Below are 19,015 nucleotides of genomic sequence, written 5' to 3' on the forward strand. Positions count from 1 at the left end.
GATCGTACTCACGTCACACAACCCCAGTGACCATGAAGATGTTCCATGAGCTTCCACTGGGCACACAGGATCAAGTACTTAGAGTAGGACACTGAAGACTTGTTTCCCCCTTTTTTTTGACTTGTCAATGTGGAGAGCGCAGTGGAGCCTGGAGCCTAGATCTGCGTATGCTTTTTATGGAAGAGAGGGCGTAGAGTTCAATCACTGTATCAAAGCTCTGAGAACACCAACAGTCATATGAATGAYAGGGCAGCAGTGCTTCCACCTGCTTCTCAAAGATGTTGGCAAGTCACTGGACTACTGGTGCACTCAGAGCCCTGACACACTGCTTCCTCCACAAGGACTGTCCTGCTCTTCACTGCAAAGTGCAAATTGTCTGTACTAAACACATACACGATAGTCAGGGTAGACTAACTCTTAAGAGGTTTCTAGACATGGTGACATATGGTGAAAAAACATGGTCTCTGGCACAGAGAAACAACAACAAAAAACAATCTTCCTAGTCCAGTGATATTAATTCACTATGGATGAACTGTAGAAAAATCAATATACATATCCTTGACATTTTCATCATGCTAYCTACATAAATACATCACACAACCATATTTGATGAAGCAGCCACATATTACTCAAAAGATTATGCTTGCGGAAGTTAGTGCTTCAGGGAAGAAAAGTAAACGTCAGTGTCTTCGGATGAGGAGCATCTGCTGCCTATCCACCAGAGAGTTCATTTATCTTTCATCACGTGCAACAAAAGAGAACTGGCATAATATGAAAAGGAAAAGTGATTTCACTATTACGGAGCTTAGGTTGAGGAATATTAGCTTGTTTTCTGGCTAACTGTATCACCATTACACAATCAACGTTAATTGGCAACCTCATGTAAAGTGACTGGTGTCTCACAAGGACATAAAAAACTGGAGCTACAGATTAAGACTCAGAGACTACATGCTTCATCTAAAGGAGAAAATGAAAGAGTGCTTCCTTTTTTCCTTTACAAAGAAGTCACCTTTAACAGTGACTTTAAAATAGTTCAGCAAATAGTTCCTAATATTGTTTTATTAGTCCATGTTAAGAGAGACAAGTCAAATTTAAAAATTCTTTAAGTAAAGCATGGAGTTTTAAAACTATGCTTATCATTAGACAATTGCAATCACAAGTCCCTGGTTTACAAGCAAACAAGACCTTAAAACAAGAAATTCAAAGAAATGAAAGCAATACATTAATACCTTATAAAAGTCAATTTTTAGAATAAGTAGGATTAACATATTTTCAAAATAATGCTGTTTACATAATTAGTTTTCTACTTTTATAAATTATTAACAAGTCATCAGTTTACTGGTTTTCATTAGCAGCTAATCATCTGACAACTGGAGACACAGCTTTTGAAATTACATAAAATATTCTCTTTAAATTCTTAATAATAAGCAGAAATAAAGCTGATACTTGAAATCTATAATTTATTTTAAAAACTTTGGTACATTAATATCATAAACATTGAAGTACTGTGTATGAAATTTGCCACATCAAGTGACAGCTATTTTAAAAATCTATAGGACATTATGAATACTGATTTGCCTGAGAATAGCTGCAATTTTGTTAGCTATTTCACACTGTCATTGGTACAATCACTGAAGAGTTTTATTATAGCACTTTCATAGAAAACTGATGAAGAGTTCAGACTTTAAAACATGATGATCAGCTGCAACTATCCTTCATTCCTCTAAGAGTTGCAGGTGCTTAGTTGTTCTTAGTATCTATTATCATTTAATTGCATTTGGATCTGTGAAGTGCTAACCACATTTTGAAGTATTAATCACTTTCCTGACACACAGGAAAGGACAATATGTCCTATTCTTGCGGACTCTCAGCCAGGAGAATTGATCCAATGTTATTGGAGGAACTTTAGATTGTGCTCTTTGTTTTCAATAAGCTTTAATATAGACTTAAAAGAACAAATAGCCTCAAAAGTTGAATTAAGTGTCTTGAAAATGCAAATGTAAGAGCTACTTTTAAAAATCTTTGGGGAAAAAAAACACCTGCAAAACACACTTTCTTCAAATCTGCCAAAGCCCAAACACCAAGTTAAAACCAGGATGAGTTTTGGCCAATTCATTTCAGGGACACGACTGAGAACTTTTGATCTCTGCAGGAACAAACCTGCATGCAGTAAGAATGGCTCCAAGCAGGCAGTTCTCTTCCTCTTTATGCTGGTAAGTTACTATCCAAAAGGATCACCTTGCCAGTTCAAGGAACACGGTTCTCTAATAATTGTCATATAACACCGCTAATTAAGATGAAAATTTGTCAAGAAGACACTTTATCGCACAAAATCCGTAGAAATGTTAACAGTTTGTTCCCTGCTTGCGTCAAAGGCATACTAAATCATCAYGGGCGGAATGCAAGTACGGAAAGAAAACAACTACTTCTGAGTAGGAGGTGCAGCCTTGTCACCGCTGCTGCATCCCACCCACAAGAAGTTTGATATACTAATTAAGGCTGACATTCCACAGCACATCTCATCAATGAATGTGGAGACACCCACGCTACTCGAGAAAAGGCGTCTCTGCAGCCAGTCTTATTTAAGGGTAATAGCCTGTATCCTCCGTAACAATAGGATTAACAAGCCACAGGTCAGACACACGTGATAAATATATTCAGAAGTAAACTAGCACTAACCAAAATAAATGACCAGTATGAAAACACTAAAATTAAATGTAGGGCTTAAAAAAAAATACACACTTTCTGTAGCAAAAAAAGTCACCCCACCTTATTGGTATGTAGTCATTTTGTTCCATAACAGCAGACTACTATCTACATTATTTGAAAACAATGTGTGAAATCATGAGGAAATCATCTCTCCAAAATACCAAGCTGTGTTATTATCTGAAGTATTTGCAGACAACACCATGTATTTTGAGTGAATTTCTTCATGAACATATTTTAAAAGCATTTGCTTTTTCTTATCAAAGCATACACGCTGTGATCATTCTGAACTTCAGGGCCTAATAAAATCACCATTTTTGAGGAAAGCAAGTTTTGAGAGACTGATATTATATTATTCCTCTGGAGCGAATAGTTGGACTCACTGTTTTGTGGTTCTTTCTGTTTCACTTAGCAATCCAAGCCCTGAAACAAGAACCTCCCCACACTCTGTGTATTTTTTGTGAAACACATACACAAGAAGATAATTCTTAATATAAACCACATACAATCTTAGCATTCATTCTCACTTCATTCTGTTTTCAAGCCAAATACCATAACAGGGTTCCATCTACCCTGATCTCTGAGAAACTGCAATGAAATGCAAACCTTTTGTTGTATGTAAATTGTTTTCTTTTAAAGGTATAACCCAGAGTTTTAGTTAATTTTATTTTAATTTTGTGTGTTGAATTTGGTGTGCTGAAGAAGATAATGAAAAATTTTTGCAGCAGTTGTATTAATGCAGTGTAAAGTAAAGGGAAAATTGAAATATGCCTCCCTATACTCTAAACATAACAAAGGTAACCACTAGCATGCTGAGCCCTTTTAAAAGTAATCACATATTGGTTAAGACCCTAGGAAGTTAAGAAAAAAGTCCTTAAAATTTTGAATATTGCGAAAGAAACTTCACGAGTACTTGAAAAGTGGCTGGCTTCAGACATGACTTGGATATTTCTAACACATACTTAACTGTGTTAAAATACAGAATCCAGCATGCAGATGTAACTATATAGCAGAGCAACAAGAATCAAAATAAAGGTATATGATGGAACTGCATGGAAGGAAAAACATTTTTTGAGATGAACACACTATAAGACTGCTTCTCCTAGTGCTTTTACTGCAGAGCAGGCAGATCTTCAGGACAAACTTAAAAATCTGGCTTAATGGACGCATATGCAAAAAACATTTGAGCGTATACATTTTCTAATTGCAGTATTAGTGGGGAACTGTAGGGTTTTACGTAGCTTTCTTCTGGTAGTGCTATAATGAGAAAAAATTTCTTTTCCAGAGTAGAAGTTTACATACAATTTCAGCAAAATAAGTTGCAATATTTTTTTCCTACATTAAATAAAATTCACCCACAGCTTCAAGACTTACAATGTTGGTAGCTAATGACAGCTTATGCTGAAAATAGTTTTGCTTAAAGCTAAACGTTTTTTCAGCAAAACCTGTAGTGAACTTGCCAAATTATTTTTTTCTCTACTAAAAATGCAACAATTCAGTCTGGTGTTTGAGGTTTGGTTTTTTTAATGTTCCTGTAGCTCACTGCTTGCTGCCTCTTCTTTATCAGATCCATCTCCCCTTTAAGCAAATTGGGAACAGAGTGGTCACCGTACTGTGACATATGTTGACAATTCACTGTAACAAGAACGCAGGCATCGGGCACCAAGAGTGGGTTATTACCCTTTCAAATATTTTTCTTGAAAGTGTATGTACAACCTGAATCTGAAGAATTTGAATACAATGCATTGAATGTTCTTGTTTTTTCCTTTCTAAATAGAAAGGATCAATTTATCTGACTGTAAAGGTCATAGTGTTTCTCTACGCAACTCATCTTTCAACGGTTGCCTGTTATACAGATATAGTCCTCTTGGGACACCCATATATCTAAGGCTTTCTTTCAAATTGTGTAAAATACTAATCGGTCATTGTGCAATTAAAAGATAGAGACACCAGCTCTTGTGCAGTTACTACCTGGGCTTACTTAAAAGTTTTTCTGATAGTAAGAATTCCTGATTAGAAACCAAAACCATTATTTTTAAATATGTCTTGAAGAAAAAAAAATGTGGTCAAGATCTTTCTGAGCCACATACAATATAAAAATTGGCATGGCATCCTCTATCCATTTCCCTTAGCTGTGCATAGGAAAAGGCTCAGCAGTTTCTTTCAGAATATAACAGAACAGACTCTTCCTGAAACTAAAACTTGTGTTAAACTAGAAATGCTTTTAAAAATAGTATTTTTATTTTCAAAGTCAGTGAAGGACTTAGAATCTACTTCCCAGTAATTTTCATGGAAAATTGGGTGAACAAAGTACCTGAATATGCTGAAATCTATTCAACAGTATTTTAGTTTTTCCCTGAATACTTTGCCTTAAAACTCCAGACACATTTTCTACCTAACATCATTTGGAATAACACTGCATTATTTTATAGAGCTGAAGAATTTTAGACAAATGCACGTGAGTGACTACATCAGAAAACCAGACTTTGTGTCCACCCTCTATGTGATTTTTTTTTTTCCTGTCATTGGGAATAAAGACTCTTTCTTTAAAACTTTGACTCATATAAAATGTACATTGCTACAATGTTTATTTACATTCTTCAATGATTTACCTCTGCATTCATATGCATTTGTCTTTTTAAATTTTAACATGTACAGGCATTCATGCTCAGAAATGTGAAAAGATATTCAGGAAGTTGTTTAATAATAGCTCTTTAGTTAAAGCATATCCTCTGTCTATTAAAAAGCCTATTGCAAGTTTATATAATGGAAAGCCATGAAAAGAAATGAACTGTGATTACAGCAGGTGATTGCATGATTAAATTCCTGGTTTCAACTAAGATACCACTGATAATAGCAAATGCGACAAACGTACCTCTCAACTGCCCAAGGCCTAAATATGGGACAAAGACCCCAAATTTAGGATTGAAGAAAGTAAGAATGCTAGATGCTTACAATTATGCCCGATCTGTTCATTAGCATATCATCACTTTAAATGATTTACTGCTTCTGAGGTATAATGTAAGCATGAAACAAAGTTTTGAGGTAAAATAAAGGACATCCTGCATAAAGTATAGATTGTGGGTAACAAACGGATTGGGGGGGCGGCAGAAACAAAAACAAATGAGCGAGACACGCATTGCAGTGTTCTGTTCCCTGAAGGGAACACGAGGGAACAAGTAACCCGTAACAGCCACCTGACTGCCCAGCTAAATGAACCACAGGGAGATGCTTCGCATTCAGTGGTGAGGAAACACCTGAATGCTACGACCATGACAGCAGCACAAGAAATGCACGCAAAAATAGGAATGAAAATCCCTTCYTGTGAGCAGAGATGGCACAGACCCATCCCAAGCATTTCTCCGAACTGCCTCCAAAAGATGAGCTCCACAGAACGGAGTCCAATGCTCTTTATACTTTTCTAAGGCAGCCTGTAGGAAGGCAAAGGAGAGTTTTAAGGCAGCCTGTAGGAAGGCAAAGGAGAGTTTTATGGCTAACATGACAAAAAATTCTCCAGTGTTGTTCCTTGTCGCCTGTGAAGTCTATATCTGGAAGCATCAGTGTATGGAGAACAGTGGAAAAGAAGATAAAGACTGAAGTTCGTTAGATGTTTGGGAAAGCAGGGAATTTATTCAAATACCTTGATGGAGCAAAGTGTTATTTCCATCGTGTCATGCAGCAGGAACAGCCTTCAGTATAGCCTAAAACTAGTAATAAAAATAATGCTTTTTTTCTACAGCACCTTCCAGCGGAAAATACTAAACCTCTCTAAAACACCATAAAACTTTGCCTCATCCTGCTTCTGAAGTATACAGTTACTATCTCCATTTTACCCTAAAAAGACAGAGGCAGAGAGAAACTTAAACAGCTTCTCCAAARTCACACTGAGAACTTATGACAGAGATGGGAACAGAGATTTCTTAAGAACTTCTCTTCAACAACTAACCAAATAAAAGTCTCTGTTTATTATATAAAGCAGTTCAATGGAATTATTTCCACTAAAAGAATGAACATATTGAACCCTATCAAGAATATGGAAAACATAAAAGGAAAACCAAATCCTGTACTGTRTAACAGCAGCAATTCACAGTAAAATTTCACAGATGTTTTTACAAACAGAGTCTGGTCCCCTGAATAAGTTACTTTTTTTTCTGTACCCTTACTATAAGAAATAACACAATGGAATAATTTATTCAGGACACTGAACTGGGTAACTATCCATTCCATCAAGTTGCAATATTGCTTAAAATATCATCTTTTGTTAGATGAAGGCAGCCTGCTAAAATAAGGATGATCTGGTCTCATTCTTCCTTGCACTCTTCTTACGAATTCTTAAGAACTTAAGAAGTTCTTTAAGTTCTTAAGAACTTAAATCTAACGTGCGATTCCTCTATGCTCTTTCCATTTAATAATACAAATTTTCTATATATCTTATGTAAAAATAGATGAGGAGGAAAAATATTTTTTGTAAATGCTACGAAAATGCATGTGATTTCAAACTCTTCTCCTAAATTCAGTTACATGTCATGCATCTTGCCAAAAAAAAAAAAAAAAAAAAGTAAAAAAAAAAAAAAAAGTAGTACAACGATCAACAAAGGTCTGTTCAGGAAATGAAACTCAGTTCCCATAAGAACAGCTGTGATGCAAAGCAAGATTGAGAGCTAAACACTACTTAGATGATGAAACTGTTGATTTTCTCTCTGTGATTAAACCAGTTCCTCTCTGAAATAGCAATAATCTAAAAACCACTCAAGAGAACAGATGAACTTAAAAGATCCAAACAGGTATGAAGATCCTTCACGGTTAAGTTTGCAACATGAGTTAAATCAAATTCAGTTACTGKAAGAGAGACAAAAAATAGGCATTTATACTTTCTGGTGACCGAAAATTGGTGACATTTCATCTTTTGGGGGGCAGTTTGAAGCTGTTGGCTGTAGTCCAGCTTTGGGTGGGACATCATAGGGGTTTATAATTCCAGAGGTGTTTAAAATCAGAGCAGTCTGTATGAAAATATTTCACTTAAGGTATGTTGTCTTAATAAAATCTCTCTTTCTAAGCAGAGGTACTGGTAGTTTGAAATAGGAACATCAGATTGAGACAAGAGCAGCCCAGATTTTCTCGTAGTGAAACAGACACTGACTCCGCAGGAGTAATAATAAGTCAGCACCTGGTTAATACAGAGTGCAGTGACGTTCTTTGAAACTTTTTCAGAACTTAGCAATAAAAATACAATCGAATCCTAGATAGCTGCTGTAAGAGCATGAAAGAGAAACAGTATCTTTCCCTTACAGCAGCATTACTTTGCATCACAGCAAGAATGAAAACACAGTAAACAGGGTAAATAGGATCTACAGTCTTGATCTTATCAGCATCTCATCATTCTCCACTGGAAGAGAGGGATGGCAGGTAAAAGGACAGAAMATTAGTTTGGTATTTTAGTTACTTTGTCCTCACCTCATGTCACAGTGCCTCTCTCAGCTATGACTGTAAGCCATGCAGATCATATACAGTAAGAAAGATTCCGAAAAAATAACAATGCTACAGAAAGATGATTTACATCCACAGCTAAAGGCTCCATCATTAGAAAAATCTTTCTGCTATTGGTACAGTAGTTTTACTGCTTATCCTATATTTTACAAAAACAGTTGAAAATCAGGGGTTTCTGACTTTAAAAAATGATGAATGGTTGTGCTTGAAAAGAGCGTTCTATAATTTTCACATAGCGAGCGGGTCCAACCGCAGCTGTGTATTTATAATTCTGAAACAACTATTGGGATATTTGCCCTGATGTATATAGACAGCTTAGACGAAAGTCTGGCCCAATCTTTTTTTGGCAGAAAGAAAACACACACAAAGATACCATCTCTGGATCAGGAGGTCAGAGAGGCGTAGACTGCTGGAAGAGAGGAGAGCGCACCAGGGAAGTATTAGTGCAAGTTTGTTCTGTTCTTACACTCTTCACAAGAAACCCACTGTCGGTCACTTTTGGACATGAGGTACTGAGTTAAAATTGCCCTTCGGTGTGAACTGCTATTAAGTTCTTAAAAATCTGGAGCAATGAGAATTTCCAATACATTCAGATCTTCCAAGGATTACTGCATGTACCATATTTCATAATTCAAATCCAAGTTGCACCTTCTATTTGTATTAGAGGATAAACATGGATGTCCTTATCTGAGGTACATGGCTGGTTTCAAAGTTTCAAAGGTCTCCTACCCGCACCAGATGAGGGTATATTTCGTAGAAGGTTTTTGTTTGTTTGTTTTAATTTTTGTATCATTGCAGCAACACAAAGTAGCCATAAAACTGATAGGCTGAGTTTGCTGCTGCTCCAGGGCACCAGAATCAACTAACCCGTTTGACCCAATACAAAAGTTTAAAAAAGAACACTTATTTTAGGATTTGGAAGACAGCGTAATGAAACACACCAAGTGCTCTCTATATATGTATGTTTGTGTGTATATATATATACACACACACACACACGTGTCTCTGTGTGTGTGTGTGTGTGTGTGTGTGTGTGTGTGTGTGTGTGTAAAAGCAAAAGGAAAAGGGTTTCTATTGCTTCAATGACTTTTCTACCATCTTAGAAGTATAACCTCCTTATTTGAAAATGTAATAAACAGAATTTTTTTTTTCCATTTTCTGTAGGATCAGGAATCTGTGGTAATTCTAGAGACTGCAGGTGCACAACCCTGACTGGCAAGCAACAGAGCTGCTAAAGGACAGGGTTTTCAAACTGCTCAAGAGAAAAACTCCTTTTTAAAAAGCTGCAGTGAGGAATACATTCTAAAGCACTTAAGTGACTTAAGAGGTTAAAGCCTCATTTTTTGAAAATATATATGTGCCTGTTTCCTTTTTCAGGAATTCTATCCAGGTTCAGGACTTAATTACAGAACAGTATCTGAGATGTATGACAAATAATGAAACTGCATCAATTTAATCAATACTTTACATAGCACGATCTTAGACAAGTCAAGTCTAACATTCACTGATGACCACCGGTTCTGGATGTTTCAGCTTCTGAATGTCCCAGTTGGATGTTCCRACTCACATCCTCTAAATAGGGCTGCCCAGCAAAGACACCTTCTTTGGAACGTCTGACTACAAGTAGCAAATTTTGCAATTATTACTCAAATCAAATTCCTACGAATTTCAACAAATGTGTACTAACTGAGAAGGAACTTCAGGATCACTGCTCTTGCTAAGCAAATAATGGTAACAGACTCTTTCTGTTCCTCATCCTTAATGAACTGGGCAGGCAGACAATGCTACGATACTGTGATTGCTGGATTTACCTGTAAGCAATTCTTCCGGGCAATCTGTTTTAAACAATTATAAATCTTTGTTTTAGAAAGGACTGTTTTATTAACATAAGTACACACAGAACAGACTGACCTCAACCTGAAGCCAGGTGACAGCTGTTTCCAAAACTGTCATCTGTTTACTGATGTGAAACAAGAAAAGGTACATGCAAGTGATTGCTACTAATTCCTATGACAGCTTCACGTAACACTTGTAACTTCCCCTAGATTTGTATAGCCAGAACCCAATTAGTTTTATTTCATATGTAAATGGTATTATAAAGCAGGGCAAATATGAATCCATTGAAATGTGCTCTTACAAAGCACAAGGCATACACTTTTAAAATCACTTCATGTGCTTTTTATTTCATGTATTGCATTCCTTCTAGCAAGGAATTAAAAAGAAGTTCAAAACCATGTAGCTGTGTATGTTCAAGAAACACCATACACAAATAACAAGACAGTACTTTTCAGTTGTTTTCTCATCTCCAGTGTTATCAATAACATGAGTTATCTCATACACTGTGGCAGCTGTGCAGATCAGAAAGACAACTTTGTAAATTTAACTATTCAATCGGTCAGACCTCAGTCAGGAGTCCCTGAATGAATGAAATGATTCCACTGGGCTGTATGCGATTTTAAAATAATGCAGGCACACTCTAACAGCATCAGAGAACAAGTTATCCTATGCACACCAGAAGCGATGAAAAGTAGCTCCCTGTGGATTTACTTTTGTCCTCACTTTTTTCTCTCCCCACGTCCCTCTSTACACTTGTTGGTAACTCCATTTGGTAAGAGACAGTATGTACTTTGGCTTGGTCCAAGAACCATGCATATGTACCGACTAGCTACACAGTCACAGCCGAGCAGAATATAGGCTATTGCAAGTTCACCTATTTTTCCCCTGAGTGGAGGAATGTGTTGCCATCTTTCTGTTCTAGCTACCAATCAATTCCATAAAACTTACGGAAATTTAATTACACTTAAATTTAAGACCTTCATTCCTCTGACTGAAATTGTATGTTAGGCTTTAGGTGTTATTTAGTACACACACAGATATAGGTGGCGGTAAAAGGAACAATTGTATCAGCTTCAGATTTTACAGAACTTGGCTAAATAAGATCATAGTTTGAACTACTACACTTTATACAGGGATCTTTCTATTTTTACAGAGTGTTGCTACATAAAAAATTAAAATAACTATGAGACGCTATTGTTTCATGTGAGTTAGGATACGCTGGGGTACACACAGTAGAACAGATGCTGCAATTCCCACAGCACACAAGGACAGCTCTCTCTGCCAAGAGAGAGGGTGGAATCTCCAGCCAAAGGAAGGATATGATGGGCCAGGAATGGCACAGTTCTTTTAATCAGATCCTAATGTAGTAAGTAATGATGAGTATTGTTTTGAAAAGCAGCAAAAGTATGACTGGTCAGGTGTGTTGGGGGGGGGGGGACCTGCTCAGTTCTGCAGCCAAGTATTTCCCCTTACTAAAGGGCATCTTAAGAAACGACAGCTTGGGTACTCTCATGTTGGAGAGCAGTACTTGGCATTGTTCTGTCAAATACTTAGCTGTGATCTGGAAATTCTCCAGGGCCTCTCCTCACATGTATGGAGAAAACCAAGTGCTCTTAGGTATTTTAACCTGCTTAAGTTCATAGTTCCCCTTTATTTAGGGATCTTGATATTTGGCTATAAATACTTCATAGATTTATGAAAGGAAAAATATAAATAATTTAACATTAAACTATATAGTCAGTTTAAGGACAAACTGCAAATAGTGATTATCCAAGACAGACTTATTACAAAGAAGGAATTAAACAACTTTACCACTTTTCCTACTTTAAGGTCATGGCCCCTTAGCTGAAAAGCAGCTGAATGTTTATGTTACATTACTCATCTAAACAACATTCATGTGAGGCAAGACTTATATAAATAGTTACCGGAAGAAAATCATATATGTATTTAGCACTTATTCTCTAATTGACCAGTGGCCCAACACTTTCTTGAATGGCCAAGTTTTCTTGAAGTAAGTGCAGTGATGATATTGTGGGTTCAGACTGTAATGATGAGTTGCTATGCCACACAAACTGCATTCAAAACAAAGGAGAATAAACAGCTACCACCCACTGGTTACCTGTCAGGCTGCCTTCTGCTTGGTCTTTCTTGGACTWGCAAATTGCTGAAAAGACATTTCCTTGTTGTATGCAATCTCTATAGATAGGCCTGTAAAGCTAGTCTGACCACGAGAGATTAATAGCTTTAGCCAAATAATGTGGTAACCATGTGAACAATGAGCTGCTCTAGCATGTTTGTGAGTCTCTCAGCAAGGTTCAACATGCTGCTATCTGCATCTTGTTGCCAGGAGACACAACATCGCCTTGGAATATAAGGAGAACCAGGTTGCAGTGACCATCAGTAAACTCCATGAAGGCTCCTACAGAGTCCAAGTAGTCCACATCTAAAGGTTTAAAAGGTTCTTCTGAGGTAAGACGTTGTGTAAAAGAAAATTCGCTACGACACGCACTTAAACATCTCCTTTAAAAACTTGTTAAGACTAAGTTTTAAGGAATATCAGACTCACTGCTTGAAATTAGAAGCTCAAGCCTAAAAAAAAGAGTTTCATTTCTAAGCTCATACTCATACTTATCTAGAAACCTGAAGGTCTTTCAAGGGAAGAAATACATGCAAGAGTTACCAAATTTGCTGATAATTCCACTGTGTATATACATTTTTTTTAAACATAACCATAGAAAGGGCAGAGGATTCTATAAATTCAGAGCAAATATCCAACCTCATATTTGGGCATGATTTTGTAGCACTGATTGATGCAAATACCTTCACAATGTAATTTGAGAGAAGGAAAAGAATATAGGCTGCAGAATCAACAGCTCAATACAGAAATTCAGTTAGAAATTACTAATGTTTAAAATAATTTTTAGTCTCAATAAACTAATCTTGCCTGGAAAAGAGTCAGGCAAACATTCACAGGGTAGCTAGTTCAACTTAACCAGATGAACACTAGTTTTTTTTATTAAAAGAATCTGTCTCTACTTCAAAAGCACAGTTTCAAACTGACCACAGAACAAGCAGTAGAGTTCTGACCCAGCACTCCCGGATTTTCTGGGATCATACTGCCTCTCTGACTTTATTCATGGTAACAGAATGTAACGTGTCTGACAATAATCCTGATAAGTTTCTTCCCAACCAGTTCAGACAGACAGAAACTCAGTGTACCAAGATGCCAAAATACTCACCAGACTGGAAATCTGCAAAATAAGTGTAAAGGCAGACAGCACTATTCAGCCAGTTCTACAATATGGATAGGACGATTAAGCAGTTATGAAGCATTGTTTCTTTTTAATCACTCTTGACTCCGTAATTTAGAACAGATAGATCATGTGTGTAGCAATGGATTCTGTTATATACGCTTAAAAAATAGAAAGAACTGTTCACTCATTTGCACAGTGCTCAAATTTTAATTACTTGCAGGGGCTTGTCTTATTCCTTTAAACATTTGCTATTTCTGTTTTCAGAAATTTTTTAAAATACCTGGAAAAAATGGAATTCTCTCTGCTGTAAAATATAGTGGATTTACTATCCTGTGCAGTCACAGGGTTTTTTATTTTTTAGAAACTGGCATATTTTTCCAAGGCGATTCTATAAAATATGATTATTCCCTATATCGCATAAGTTATTTCTTTATTTCCTACTTCATTTTCAGTATAGAGTACCTATATTCTGGTATTATCTTCAGTAAAAATTATGAAGTCTACATGGAAATCTGTAGGTTGATAAAGTTTGAGTTTTAGGGCCTAATCCAACATCCAGTTAGGTCAATGTAAAGACACGCACTGACCTTGACTATTAGACTGGGTATTTGATGCCTAAGAGGAAACTTCAGCACAGTAAACGAAATAAAATAATTCTGCCCTAAAACATTAGGGAAGAAGGGATATACTCTTTCAGAAATTGGAAGGAATAAGGGACAATGAAAAAAAAACCAAAAAGATTCAGATGTCAAAGAAAAATGTGAAGCTTTTCCTATACAACTATGGAATTGTTGTTTTTAATTTGACTACTGCTAGAATTAGTTGGCACAAGAGGCTTACAGAATATGGCAGACAGAAAAGATATGAGCAATCTTATTACATACTTCCTCCAGAAAAAGAAAGTATTCAGAACTCAGAAAACAGAGTCTACAACCCTGCGCTCACAAGAACATGGACTACATAGATCTGATGATCTTGTCAACACTGTCACTCTTCATTACTATTCATAATGGAACTACAAACTACAAAAGTTGAAAGGAGTTTTGGTTTAGATCTCAGTAGGCAGGATCTAGTCCAAAGTGAGCACATGATCAGGGAAACCTAAAAGCTGCCTGTCAACTCATTTTCTGAAACTAAAAACACTACTACACAGAGGAAACGATGACTTCTAATGCACAGTTTAACATTTTTAGGTGAAACTGCTGAAACAGTAAATCAACATTTTTGAAGGTGTTGCTCAAGTTGCTCACAGTTAATTAGCTGGAACATCACCCTAAGTTATCAACTATACGAAAGTGAACAGAACACCTAATTTTAGTTGCTTAGAATATAATTATGAAAATTGTGCTTGCAATGCATACAGTCAGTCCGGATTCACAGTGGCACAAAGCACTGCTGTATCACTCCTGTTTCAATCACTGCAAAGGTTCATTCATCCTGCCACTTTTCAAATATAGAGACAAGACTAATTAGGAATGTCAAGAACAAGTACAGTGTTGCACAACAGTCTCTGATGACTCTCAATCTTACAGAATTGAAGTTTTTTCCTTTCACATGCTTCAACTCCTTCAGCTACAAATAACACCTTCCAGATATTTAGCAGCAGTTTTAATAGGTGTGCAAGAGTTTTCTGTCTGTGGCAAACTTGTTATATATTATTCAGGTAACATCACCACAGGTTTTGGAAAATACTTGTATATAACACATCAGAAAAATAAGATTCCTTAACTGCTTCTTTGCTAAGCCCTCTTGGCTTTGCATGTAAGGGAGTAAATTCAGTTACCTACCGATACTTCACTTTGATCCTGTCATTGTCAGGGTTGCAATAGAGTCTTTCCAGATGTTCCTGGGAATCATTGGTCACACTTTGCCAACTCTGAGTTGTTGTCCTTCTCACTTGCCAGTGATATGGCAACACAGTGTGATGTTTGGGACAATCACTGCCGTAAACACAAGTGCCCTGCAGAAAATCCACACAGATTTCTACCCCCTCCTCCTGATGGGTGTGATATTGCAGTTGGTTCAAGAGTTCAAATACCAGATCAAGAGAAGCTTCTTCACTTTTATCTTGGAATATCCCAGCACTGAATTTATCACTTGGGTTCAAATTATATTGCATTGGACAGTTGTTCTCCTGGAATAAGCCAGACGTGTAGCTTTCTAGAATCTTGTCTGGGAACAATGGACAAGCTGCAGCATCGCTAGAAGGTGTATGCAAAGGATGATCCTGGAATGATTCATTACTAGTATTAGCAGCAGTTCCAGGAGTAGTTTCTGATGAGAAGCCTTGCTCTCCTGACTGGACATCCTGCTCAGCACTGGACGTCCTGCTTGCAGAAGGACGAGCTACGGTCAGTTGACTTTGTACATCTGGAGCTGTTGGCATCAACGCAGTCACATTACTTTCTGGTTGGGGGCAAGAAGAACCAAGTTCCAGAGCCTTTTTCACAGCAGGTTCACATAAATCACTATCACCACCACTTTGGCCTCGTGGCACAAAGACTCTATCCAGGGTTCCAGTTCCCAGCAAACTGGTGAAGATTGGCCGCAAAGCCCGGAGAGTTTCTGTGTCCAGTCTTTTCTGCACTTGCTGCTTCTTCTTGAAGCAAGGTTTCACTGGGGGGATTTTTTCAGACAATCTTACCTGAGGAGAAAAGTCCTCTGAAGGAGGGCACTTCATTGCTGGGCAGTGAGCTTGCTGCATGACACACACTGGCTTTGGTTCAGTGTCCATTAGACACAGACTTTGCTCTCTCCAAATCACTTTCAAATGTCCCAGAGCCTCACCAGAATCAGTCTAGGGCAGAAAGGAAAACAAGACAGTTAATCTCTCTAATTGCTCATGGTTGACACGAACAAGATCACCCCTGGAGAGGATTTCAAGCCAGCAACAGCAAACTCCTCCCCTCTCTGTGACTGTGGGTAGCCCCTAGGCACGTAAAGCATGAAACCAGCTAAACTCAAGCTAATTAATCCCAAACACACACTCATTGTCTCCTCACACATGAAGTCTCAGAAACACTCAGGCACGCACAAACAGTCCCTGGAGGGGGCAGGAAGGAGGGGAATGGAACTGATGCCCTTCTCCCTGTGATAATATTTATTATTAAACAGCATTTGGTTCATTATATTCCACAAAAGTGAGTACTGCATCATTTGGTTTTGTCGCTCACCAACAGACCTGAGAACGGAAGCATTAGCAGACATGCAGCCCTGCATGTTCCCACCACACTTCAGAATACTCATGCACCATTTCTTCCTCTCACCAGATAAATGGATAGACCTATACATTCTTATTATATTCATATATATCTTCTCTCACATAATCTCGTACTTCCCCCCAGYAGCATTATTAGAGAACTGCCAGTTCCACATAAATGAGTGGCGAACTTCCTACTGACTTCAACAGGAGCAAGGATTTAATTCTTGGTTTTATAAACACAGTAGTTCAAGTACTTACACCCTGTTCCTCCTGCTACACATTCAACAATTGCAGTCTCATATGTGTCCAGACACTCCTACTTCATACACAGACATTCTCACATGCCCACACACTCTCTCACAGTCTGACTCACATGCATATACGCACTCAGTCACCCTTCTGTGACACACCAAGCTCATTTGCCTCTTGTATATTAAACCGAAGGAATTAAACTGAGCAGTAAAGATCATAAAGTGGTATTAGTTACTTCAGAATACAGAGAATCCAATAACTAACATGGGGAACAATAAATTACTTACTAAATTAAGATAAAGAATACACCCAGTAGGTCACCAGAAAGCAAGGTGTATACCTTTTGATCAAGAATCTTGCAGTATTTTATTACATTTAATTAAACACTCTTCAGGCTCTTCACCTGTAGCCTCAAAACTTAAAGTGGAGCACATTAAGGATTACTTCCTGCAAATACACATTCCAATCAAATTCTCAGAAAACTGAGATAAAAAATTAGCAGTAATTTAATGCTTAAAAATTTGTTCATCAAAATTCCCCATTTAGTCTTTTTTATTTTGGAACATTAATTTATAAGGTTTTGCGTTACCCCGTGAAAGAGCATTATCAGGACCACTAGTAAAAATGTTGTACTCTTTGATTTTGTATTTGTAGCTTAAATTTAAAACAATCAACGTATTTGTTTGCCTCCTACAACAAATTCCAAAACTGCTAAAATAAAAAACTCTATTATTTTTCTACAGGCGTATCAGGCAGTTCTCTGTCTAAGCTACTACACGGCACGGTAAAAATTCAAGTAATTCCAAAGGTCTTAAATCCTCAACTGCAAAAGGAATCAGACGCTTCACTTCTATTATGCTTACTTAGGTCTAACAGCGTCTATGATATATAAGAGGATCACCCTGGGTTCAAGGAGTCCCACTGTGCCCAGGAGCCAAGTAAGTGACTTATGGTCATTTTCAGCTATATCTTTAATGCTATTTCAGTATTGTTATTGCTCTTTTCATTACTTTATTGTTCAGATTTTGCTGTTGTTTTTAAAGAATTGCTTTATCATATGGAGTTAATCTTCCAACAACTCTAAAAGATAAATAGAAATCAGCGGGAACAAATACCAGAAATTGCTGGCATTTCTGTTTAAGCCTTTTAATATCCCATATCAATTAATATTATTTACAAACAACGCTAACAATCATATAGAACAATACTACGCCTGCATGCATACTACGTTTCAACAGAAAAAGATCTTAGTTTGTGATTTCAGTCCCCAAGTACTAGCCACCTCACATGAACCACACCTCCTTCTGCTTTCCTGAAGAAAGGAAACCTAATGACCCTGCAATCTAATGGACCTACAACTTAGAAACAAGTAACACCTTCCAAAAAACGAAAAAAAAAACCCCCCAAAAAAACAAACCCGACAACCACAACAAAACATACCAAAAAATAAACAACAAGCTCTGAAGGACTAATCACCTTGCAACTTTAGGTATCCTTCAAAAAACGCGCAAGCCGGCAGGTTCTCTTGCCCCTCGGTGCCTCCGAGGCACGGCAAACACTGCAATCGGCAATACAAACAGCACAGCTCCCTGCAGCCCCCCACCGCTTTGCCCCGTAACCCAAACCGATTCTGCCCCCCCACCGCACGCACGCACGCACGCCCCGAAACCAACCAGCTGTTACTCACTTCGAGCGAGATTTTTGCATTTTGACTCAGTTTAGAGATACCTTGAAAATAAGATTAACATTCCGGTGGGAAAAATAAACTAAAAACAACAACAAAAGAGACTGCACTGACTGCTACAATCGGACGCTTACAGCCACTCTTAATATTTTCATCTCAAAAACGCCTGAATCTCAGGTTACGTCTCCCAGGTCGCTTCTCAAGTTGCCTTTCGGGTTACCTGAGAAGCCAGCAACCAAAGCGCCGCGCAGGGAGGCAGGGCAGGCCGCCGAGGCTGCTCGCGGGGGCTCAGCCGCGGCGCGGCGCGGCGCCGGGCGCTGCGGGCAGGCGCTGCCTTCCTCTCCTCGCTCTCCGCGGCGAGCAGCGCTCATCGCCTTCCTGCCCGCGGCTCGCTACGTGACAAACCGCCCATTCCGCCTCGGCGGCAGCTCCGACCCCGCCACAGCCCTCTGCTTCTCACATGTTAGCGTGGCTGTTTTAAATATTGCTTCCTGCAAGCGCCTGCCAGGCAGCTGCTCGGCTCTGGGAGGAGCTCGCAGGCGGCGGCGGCGCATCTCCTGCGCGCCGCCCGTGCCGGGAAGGCGGCCCGCCCCC

At 38.2% G+C, this 19,015-nt stretch overlaps 1 protein-coding gene across 5 annotated transcripts in view; it reads right to left on the minus strand.

Annotated features, from left to right (window-relative positions):
- The window catches only part of TIPARP (TCDD inducible poly(ADP-ribose) polymerase), a 68,813-nt gene that overhangs the window by 32,778 nt on the left and 17,020 nt on the right, over window positions 1-19,015 (minus strand). For 3 of the 5 annotated variants that reach the window (XR_014895754.1, XM_085304068.1, XM_085304070.1), the window contains exon 3: window positions 15,071-16,080. Coding sequence is in view for 4 of the 5 variants with exons in the window: in XM_085304068.1 (XP_085160194.1) it covers window positions 15,071-16,080 (1,010 nt within the window). In the remaining variant the exon portion in view is untranslated. The other 2 variants (XM_085304072.1, XM_085304071.1) reach the window with 2 other exon arrangements.

Source organism: Rhea americana, unplaced genomic scaffold (assembly GCF_003343005.1).
Source record: "Rhea americana isolate MKP2758 unplaced genomic scaffold, rheAme1 scaffold_202, whole genome shotgun sequence".
NCBI lineage: Eukaryota > Metazoa > Chordata > Aves > Rheiformes > Rheidae > Rhea > Rhea americana.